This window comes from Solanum pennellii, chromosome 2, assembly GCF_001406875.1.
Source record: "Solanum pennellii chromosome 2, SPENNV200".
In the NCBI taxonomy this organism is placed as follows: Eukaryota; Viridiplantae; Streptophyta; class Magnoliopsida; order Solanales; family Solanaceae; genus Solanum; species Solanum pennellii.
Window position 1 is genome coordinate 16,370,189 of NC_028638.1, and position 9,243 is coordinate 16,379,431.

The window sequence follows — 9,243 nt, forward strand, 5'->3', positions numbered from 1 at the left end:
CCCCCACCCCAAAAAAAAAAAAAAGAGACCACCTTCATGTCTATTTGACCACTGACACATAAGAAGATCATGCATCTAATAATCCCCATCATATATACAAGTAAAAAGCAAATACCGGCATATCCAAACACAGTCTCGAATAGGTAATTAGTTAGTGCAGTCATCATAGTATATTTATACTAACCATCTTTTACTTCCTCTCCTGCTTCATCCCCCAATTGCCAAACAATGTCTTTCAATCCGGTGGACAGGTTCTTGTAAAACTGTATAGAAAAGATTAACTGTATCAGCATAAAGGCACATACATGGACAAACCTGATATAGACATAGCTCAACTCCATCAATACAACATAACCATTTTAGAGATTAATAGATAAAACAACGAACTGCCTTGTAAGACCAAATGTCAAACATCACGTCAAGTCTTCTATGCATATAGCAGTAGTGAAAGTACTTGAGTAGATTTAACCAAAATCCACAAATAAGCAGAGATTTAACCAAAATCCACAAATAAGCAGAGCCAGCTATCTGTCTTCACTTCAACTAGAGGTTCCACTTAACTTAGTTAGCAAACCACACAAGAGAGGTCTCATGTATATCTGTCAATAAATCACTAAACAAGGCAACAACTTCCAATTTGGTTTACCTTGTGAAACTCCAAGGTATCTCCTCCAGCCTTGCGAAGCTCAACCATGTAGAGTGAAGGTGCCACCTCATAAATCTACAGCAGACTCAGTGTCGGAAGTTGTATTAGAAGTTTGAATGACAATGAAAAACTTAGCAACCCTGAAGGTCCTTCGAACAAACATACCTCAGTTGCAACGTTCAAGTGACCTTTGCGCCCGCTCTTCTCACCTTGAAGCTTAATCTGGTACAGAGGAAGACGGAAATTTTATCATGAATGAAATTTTAACAATAGCAAAGAACCAACTAGAGTATTAGAACTTTGAGATCCTAAATAATTTCAACCTGCTCATATATATAAGAACTATACTTGATTGAAGAAACTGAGCAGTTATTATGTAGAATAGAAAAAGAGAAGAAAAATGTATCGCGAATAAAATTTTAATAATAGCAATGAACCAACTAGAGTATTGGAATTTTGAGATCCTAAAGAATTTCAACTGCTCATACATTTAATAACTATGCTTGATTGAAGAAACTTAGCAGTTGTTAGGAAGGAAAAATATGAACATTACAATGCTGAAATGAGTATTAGAGTTGCCTGAAAACCTATCGACAACTCCGAGCAACATTTATTCAAATCACAACACTTCTGGAAGACTTAAAATTAAAGAAAACAAAGGGTCTGTTTGGAAAGTCACCTCGTAAGTGGAATTGATGTAATTATTAGGATAGTATAACACAACCTAGTAATTACGATGACTTGTCTGTGCCACAATGTAATTACAAGTGAACTGTAAGGTTATATCAAATTTTAAAAATAAAAATTGATTATGTAAAACTAAAAATTTATATTAGATAAATAAGGGCTTTTATAAATGATATAAAATTATATTTAAGTATATATTGTCTTTTATTAATATATTAACTAATAAACATATTTTCTTAACTAATATTACAAAAAAAAATTGATTTATAGCTGACAAAGTAATATACTTTAACCAAATTAGAAGTACAAGATTTCTATGAACATCATGAAATGCATGTTTAACAAAAAAATTAATATTATAAATATCATGTCATAAAATTATTAAAACATTTGCCAAAAAGATATCAAGTCAATATTACTAAAAAAATGAAACTAAAATAAAAAATTTAATATAATACTTTTATGTCAAAATTTCACATAACGTACATAAATATGATTTAAAAGAAAAGGAAAAAGCACGTCTATAACCTTATTCAACAATGAATATTACTCTTTGATTTGAAAATTAGAATACTAACAAACTAATGCTAATGAAAAAAAACATGGAATAAACAAATAAAATAGATAACACGAAAAACCACATTGAATAAAATGAAGTAAAGGTTGAGAATGAGAATGAAATGAAATATAAATAATAAATAATAAAAAATAAAAAATATATGTTTAGAAAATATTAGAATAATTAAAAACAAATTTAAAATAATAGAATTAAAAATAAGTTAAAACAAAAAAATAAAATAAAAAATTAAAGGAAGAAATTAAAAAGTAACCCACTTGTAATTACCAGCAATACCAACCCCTCAAAATTGGAGAGTGTAATTACTCCTACCAATTACACCCAATTACCTGGTGTGACCAAGCCATTACATATCAGAGAGTGTAAATTACACCCAGGGTGGATTTCCAAACAAGCCTAAGTATAATACACAAGAATGACTTGTCCCAATCACCTTGTAGTTATTCTTCCTCACATTGAATCCCAAAGGTACAGCAGCTTCTTCAATTTTTGAAACAATTTCATTCGCAGGACATCTCGATGTAAATCTTGTCTCCCTTTTGACCAGCCCCTGTAAAAGTAACCTAGATTAGTCTCACATGCTTAAAACTGTTTGGATTAGATCCTTCTGAAAACCAAGCAATGAAACTTGTATGTGCGACATGTTCATTCTTTTTGTTTCTCCCTTTTGGGTTTGAAAAAGTGTTGCTTTTGTTGTACAAATGTGCATTGCAGAAAGCAAGTAAGATATACCTATGCAATATTTGGTTTTAAACAGTAACTCATTTGAACTGAGACTTCACAATGGTGAACAATGTTCATATTTACCATATCCTAGAACTAGTAATTTCTGTAAGGCTCAACATTATTCGCAAATGTTAAAACTTAAAACTGAAACTTCAAAAAATTCATATGGTTTCCAATCTAAAATGTGACGATACATTTATTTACTTGAACATTGATGTCAATAAGAATGTTAAAATGTGCCACTTGAGAAGCTGTGTGTAAGATCATAAGCTTGACCAACACATACCATTTGCTTTTCAAACAGAGAACTGAGATTGAGACCCTGAGAAGTTGAAATAAGCTCAAAAGCATTCATAGTCAGCGGTGCAGCAGGCCGTACTTCCCGCCTCTCAACAACAAGATTCGAAGAGTTCTGTGTTTGTGGAAAAGCACACGAGCACTCATTAAACAACAAATTCAAAATTCTGGCAGACTCATTATGCAGAAACAAGTTTACTTACAGCAGATTCATCAAAAATAGCATTCACGTCATCAAGACTAACATCTGCATGTTCAAAAACAGGTGGACAATACCCTTTCTTGAACCATTCATTCTCAATGACCTCGGTAATTGTGATGCGCTGTAATCAAATGATAAATTCCGAGTAAACTTTGGAAATGAATGAGCAGCTTAATGCAAGTGCAGATAAAGAGCCAGTAAAACACATTAGTCTGTAAACAAAATTTCACCAAGTAACTTCACTGCTTTATTTCCTCCTTTCTATTGGAGAGGGAGATACACAAACATACCCTCTGTGGATTGGGATCCAAGATTCGTTTGATCAGTTTCTTTGCATTAGAGGAAAACCAGGGTGGACATGTAAATTCAGCTTTATGTATCTGCAATCAAATCGGCACATCATGTGTCATTCTAAGACTTCTGCCAATAATATTCACTTCTCTCAACATTCTCTCTTTCAGGGGAAATGTATAAAATACGTGTATTTTCGAATGACCAGTAATAAATAAGCACACCTTCTTATATAATGCCACAAGATTTGACTCTTCAAAAGGCAGATAACCAGCCATAAGTACAAAAAGGATTACACCACATGACCACAGATCAGCCTTAGCTCCATCATAACCTTTATTGTTGATCACCTACAGTAGCAAGAAGCAAAAATAAGAATCAAAACTGTTGCTCACAGGATGTAGAAATAAAATGAATGATGGGACAAACTTATGAGCGAGCACCTCTGGAGCCACATAATTTGGTGTTCCACATGTTGTATGTAGTAGTCCATCTTCCTAAAATGACATATCAACAAACTTATGTACTTATGCAATTTGTGTTGACAAACTTATACAGCAGTTGCTGATCAATCAAATAGAGTAAAGAGTGACTTTGCAAGAGATAAGAAGTTGTCATACGCGAACTTGCTGAGGCAGCGCACTCAATCCAAAATCCGAAACTTTAAGAACACCATTGGCATCCAATAACAAGTTCTCAGGCTGTAAATCACGAAAAGCAAGGATTATAACCAAATTTCATTATCATTCGCTCTGTCGAATCTCCTGGAGAACTATTCATTCTTTACCTTGAGGTCTCTGTGGAATACACCTCTACTATGACAGTAGTCCACTGCATTGATAAGCTGCTGAAAATACTTTCTTGCTTCATCTTCTTTGAGCCTACCTTTACTAGCCTAACCTCAACAAAACATCGAAAGCTTACACATCTCCTGTTGCAAATGACATGAATGAAAATAGAAGTTATCTACTAAAGGAAGAGCATCTTACAATTTTGTCAAACAGTTCGCCACCAGTAACAAATTCCAAAACAATATATATCTTCGACTTGCTGGCCATGACCTACACGATAGAAGTTTGAATTGTTTAGCAGGTAAACAGTGAAGCAGTACTTGGAAAACTGCACCAATTATTTTGATCTAACAATCTGGTTATACAGGCCCGAAAGATAAGTAATCAGCAAAAGAGGAACTAACTGGAATCCCTGTTCTTTTTCTCCTTTATAATTGCATTTTTTACTATTTCATTTTCATTGGCATGGGGAGAGAAGGGAAGGGAAGGGAAGGGTCTGGGGTAATAAAAAAGCTAGATATAAAAGGCTAATACTAACCTCATACATCCGGATTACATTGGGGTGTCTTATAAGTTTCATGGTTGATATTTCCCGTTTAATCTGCAAAGGACAAGCAATGTTACAATTTGCACTTTTCAATATTCAGAAACAACAAAGATTCGACAAGGTTATTCTAACTAAAGCTCCTGAAAACTAAAAAACATGTAGGAGTAGAATGTATCAATTTTAAAGTGACAACTTCTCAGAAGTCGGAGTCAAATTGCTGCAAAACTCATAAGCATCATTCATGTATTTCTAAGCTGTCATTGAAACGTCATAAAACATAAATAAATAAATAAAACAGCATCACCATTAAAAATTAGTCTTTTAAAAGATTTTAGAATTCATTTAATAAGAAAGGGTAAATCAACTTGAATTTCAGGCCAAATATTATACATACATACCAGGTCAAACATGAAGAAAATAAAATATCGCAAACTTAAGACCTGAGATAACTTGAAGTTCAACCATGTTCTACAATATTCATGATAAAAGTCCAGGAAACAAAAAGGATCAACACTAGAAAGCATCAGATTCAAAGAAAATATATTTGTAAAATTTACCTGACCAATCATCTTGTGCTTCATGACCTTCTCTTTATCAAGAATCTTTATGGCTACATTATCACCAGTTTCAACATTCCTAGCAAATTTCACTTTTGCAAAAGTACCCTCCCCCAATGTCCTCCCAAGTTCATACCTTCCCACTCTTGTCCTCCCAGTTCCACTTCCATTATTTGATCTTGAACCCATCTCCCTTATTCAATCCAAATCTTCTTCCTTATAGATCTTCAAATCCCTCTTCTTCTTTTTTTCAGAAATCTTTTTATTTTTTTAATATAATTATATGCCTAAAGCTAAATCCTCTTCTTTTTACAAGGTTGCCAAACCTGGGACTTAGCTATACTCATCTTTAACCTTTTCTCCACCCCACACACACAAAAAAAAAAGAGTTTTTAAAAAATCCCAAAATTCAGAAAAAAAATTATGAGAAGTTTGATAAGGAAGGGTATGTTTGATAAAGCAAAAACCCATTTGGGAAGTGAAACGAAAAACACAAAAAATCCATTAGAAGTATTTTTAGAAATGAAATTGCTATTATTGGAAGGTGGATTCTGTTACATATCACTTTTTCTGGGTGTATCGGAGAGAAAAAATTGGATCTTTGGAAGAAAACAAGAAGAAAAAGATTGGATTTTGATTGTGATGAAAGAAAGGCAACAAGGGCGGCGAAACTGATGGGAAAAGTCTTTAATGGTGATTTTCTTCTTTGGTTGAAGAAAAAATGATACTACTACTATTTATTATATTTATATTTATTTTATCATATGATATTATATGGTATGATTAAAGAGAAAAATGTATAGTAAGGTAGATAATATTGTGCTTTCGAGGAAGGGTGAAGCTGTCATGGCAAGAAACAGAAACGAACTGAGGAAGGTAATGCCTGGGACTGCATGTTTCAAAATATATTATATTAACAATTAACATCAAGAGGCTAATAAAATAAGAAATTTAGTAATTGGATTTTGATTAAGGAAGAATAATATGTGTCACATTCTCATTGTACACCTTTTAGTGATGGGAGAAACAATTTTTTATTAAATAAGTCTTCACAATTATTAAAATTATTTAGTCAAAGAAAGTTTTTCTATTTTAATACTAAGACTACGTTTGGTCATGCGATATGGTATCATAATATGAAATTATGAGATCAGTTTTGAAGTGTTTGGATAAAGTTAAAAAGTGTTTATAAGTACTTATAAAATAACAAAAATAAGTCAAAAGACATAAATTTAGAAATCCTAATTTATGGCTTTGGGCTTATAAGTCATAAACCAAAAGTCAATCTAAACAGGCCCGAAATTGAAGTTTTGTTTGGACATTGATACTTATTCTTTTTTGTAATTTGACTCTCAAAAAGGATTTTTTTAAAAAAATTAGTCAAACACAATTTGCTTATCCAAAAAACTTTTCAAATAAATTAGTCAAACACAAATTACTTTTGTTCAAAGGCACTTTTTTTAAAAGCCATTTAAAAAAGCTTTAAAAATAAGAAATTTTTAGCAGTAATGTCAAACCGGCTCTAATTTATGACAATGTTTGTGTGATAATGAATGAGATAACAACAGAATGTGCGTATTAAGCTAGTTCATTTACAAAAATGATGAAATTAAGGTCGTAGTTCTTAAGCAACTTCAACAACTTGTGATGTCTCAAATTAAGGTCTTTCTGACTAATAATGCACCCAAGACTACGATGATCAGTGAAGATCTTACAATGAACTCCATATAGATAGTGTCTTCAAATCAACTCAAACTACTACCGTCAACTCCAAGTCAAGAGTAGGATAGTTCTTCTCTTGAACCTCCAGCTGCTTAAAAACATATGCAATAACTCTGCTCTAATAGATCAAGACACAACCTACAAACAACTACGAAAGCATCCAAGTAGGTTGTAAACGCATGACTATCAATAGAAAGATTTGCAATTGGAGTTGAAGTCAATAAGGCTTTGAGCTTCGGAAAATTCATCTTGCACTCGTCGAACCCCTCGAAGGATATTCTTTTGAGTCAATCTAATCAATGATGTTGCAATCGAAGAGTACCCCTCCATAAATCGTCTGTAGTAACCTAGAAAAACTTTGAACCTCGATTGGAGAAGTTGGTTTAGTCTAAACACAAACAACCTCAATCTTTGCTAGATTCGTTATAATCTCATTATTGGATATCATGTGCTCCAAAAATGCTACGGACTCAAGTTAAAACTCATTCTTAGAAAACTTGTCATACAATCGTTGATACCGCAAAGTCTGAAGCACAACTCTCAAATGCTACTCACACTGCTTCCTACTCTTCGAGTAGACTGATATGTCATAACAAACACTATTACAAATAAGTCAAAAGAAATAGTTTGAACACACATAAATCCAGCCAGGGTATTGATCTAACTTAAATACATAACGAGGAATTCGTACTAGTCGTTGCAACTCCTAAAAGGAGTCTTGGTAATGTATGTAGGCCTAATCCTCAACTGTAAATCGATCTCATATTTATCTTCAAAAATACTATTGCACCATATAACTTGTCAAACAAGTCATTAATAAGCAGTATTGGATAAATGTTTTTGATAGTCTCCTTATTCACCTGTCGATAGTCAATACACATACAGAATGTCATCTATGTTATTCTCAAACGAAACATGAGCACCCCCACAAAAATATACTAGGTCGAATAAACCCTTTAAATAGAATGTCCTGGAGGCTGGAGCTACTCCTTCAGCTCTCTCGACTTAGTGAGTGTCATCCTACATGAAAGAATAGAAATGGAATAGGTGCCCTACTTAACCTAATGTCAAAGTCAATGTCACGTTCATAAAGAAATCTAGGTAAGTCGTAGAAAATACCTTAAAATACTCGCTAACCATCGAACAAATTCAAGGGAAGGAATGTTAGCCTACTATCACAAACAAAAAGCATGATAAGTCAAGCACATCTTTCCTTCTAATCACCAAGCCCTAAAAATGATATAACTCCCCCTTAGCATATGACTATCATGAGTAGCCTTCTACACAATCAGAAGGATACCGACAACGTAACATTCATAGAAAAACAATCCAAGACCTCATGATAAAAGAGATAGTCAATCCATACCTAGTCAACTATCATACCCCAAGATAATCACCACATAAAACTTATACACTTGATCCACTACCAAGAAATCACCTACATGAGTAGCTAGCTACATAGGCACATAAAAAGAATTACACAATAACTTCAGACGTGTAACAAAGTAACCATACACAAAAGAATATGTAGTCCAAGATCAAATAAAATAAAAGTTGAAGTCAATAAGGCCTTGAGCTTTAGAAAGCTCGTCTTGCACTTGTGGAAGAAATGGTAAGAAACATAATTCTGAGTTAATCTAGTCATTGGTCTTGCAATCAAATAATACCCCTCCATAAACCATTTGTAGTAACCTGGAAAAACTCCGAACCTTGATAAGAGATAAAGCCTAGTCTAAACCCAAACAACCCCAATCTTCACTAAATCTATCGTATCTCATTCTTGAAAAATTTTATTCTATGAGAGGCATAGATATTAGGTGGCAGACAATACTTGTGTGAGGTCCTCATTTACTTTGCCAAGTGGATTTTGGGTCCCATTTACAAAAAAAATGGGCTAAAGGTCTTATTTATTTCTCTTATCTCTCCTAAGTCCAATTTTTATTTTTATTTTTTCGTATGCTCTTTAAAATTTGATATTTTCCTACAACATATTTTCATTCACCAAATTCAAGTCGGAACTCAATATTTTTAATAGGATTATTTATGATTTGGTTTGAATCTACTTTTCTACTTAATGGAAAATTAAATTAATTAAAACATTAATTAAGTTAATCATTCATCACTTTGATTTCTTTTAATGTATGTATTTTGGCTATTCAGTTTTTGTCATTTTTGATTTATATATATATATATATATATA

The 9,243-nt window shown here is 32.8% G+C and overlaps 1 protein-coding gene across 1 annotated transcript in view; it reads right to left on the reverse strand.

The window, feature by feature from the left end:
- Nucleotides 1-6,106, reverse strand: part of LOC107011621 (CBL-interacting serine/threonine-protein kinase 23) — a 7,756-nt gene extending 1,650 nt beyond the window's left edge. The window contains exons 1-14 of the mRNA XM_015211204.2: nt 5,322-6,106; nt 4,756-4,818; nt 4,416-4,487; nt 4,214-4,321; nt 4,047-4,127; nt 3,870-3,923; nt 3,651-3,776; nt 3,426-3,515; nt 3,137-3,256; nt 2,923-3,048; nt 2,344-2,460; nt 812-868; nt 647-721; nt 185-263 (exon numbers count right to left, since the gene is read on the reverse strand). Coding sequence (XP_015066690.1) covers nt 185-263; nt 647-721; nt 812-868; nt 2,344-2,460; nt 2,923-3,048; nt 3,137-3,256; nt 3,426-3,515; nt 3,651-3,776; nt 3,870-3,923; nt 4,047-4,127; nt 4,214-4,321; nt 4,416-4,487; nt 4,756-4,818; nt 5,322-5,510 — 1,357 coding nt within the window. The 5' untranslated portion in view covers nt 5,511-6,106. The remainder of the gene's footprint in view (nt 1-184; nt 264-646; nt 722-811; nt 869-2,343; nt 2,461-2,922; nt 3,049-3,136; nt 3,257-3,425; nt 3,516-3,650; nt 3,777-3,869; nt 3,924-4,046; nt 4,128-4,213; nt 4,322-4,415; nt 4,488-4,755; nt 4,819-5,321) is intronic.
- Between the last annotated feature and the right edge of the window lie 3,137 nt (nt 6,107-9,243).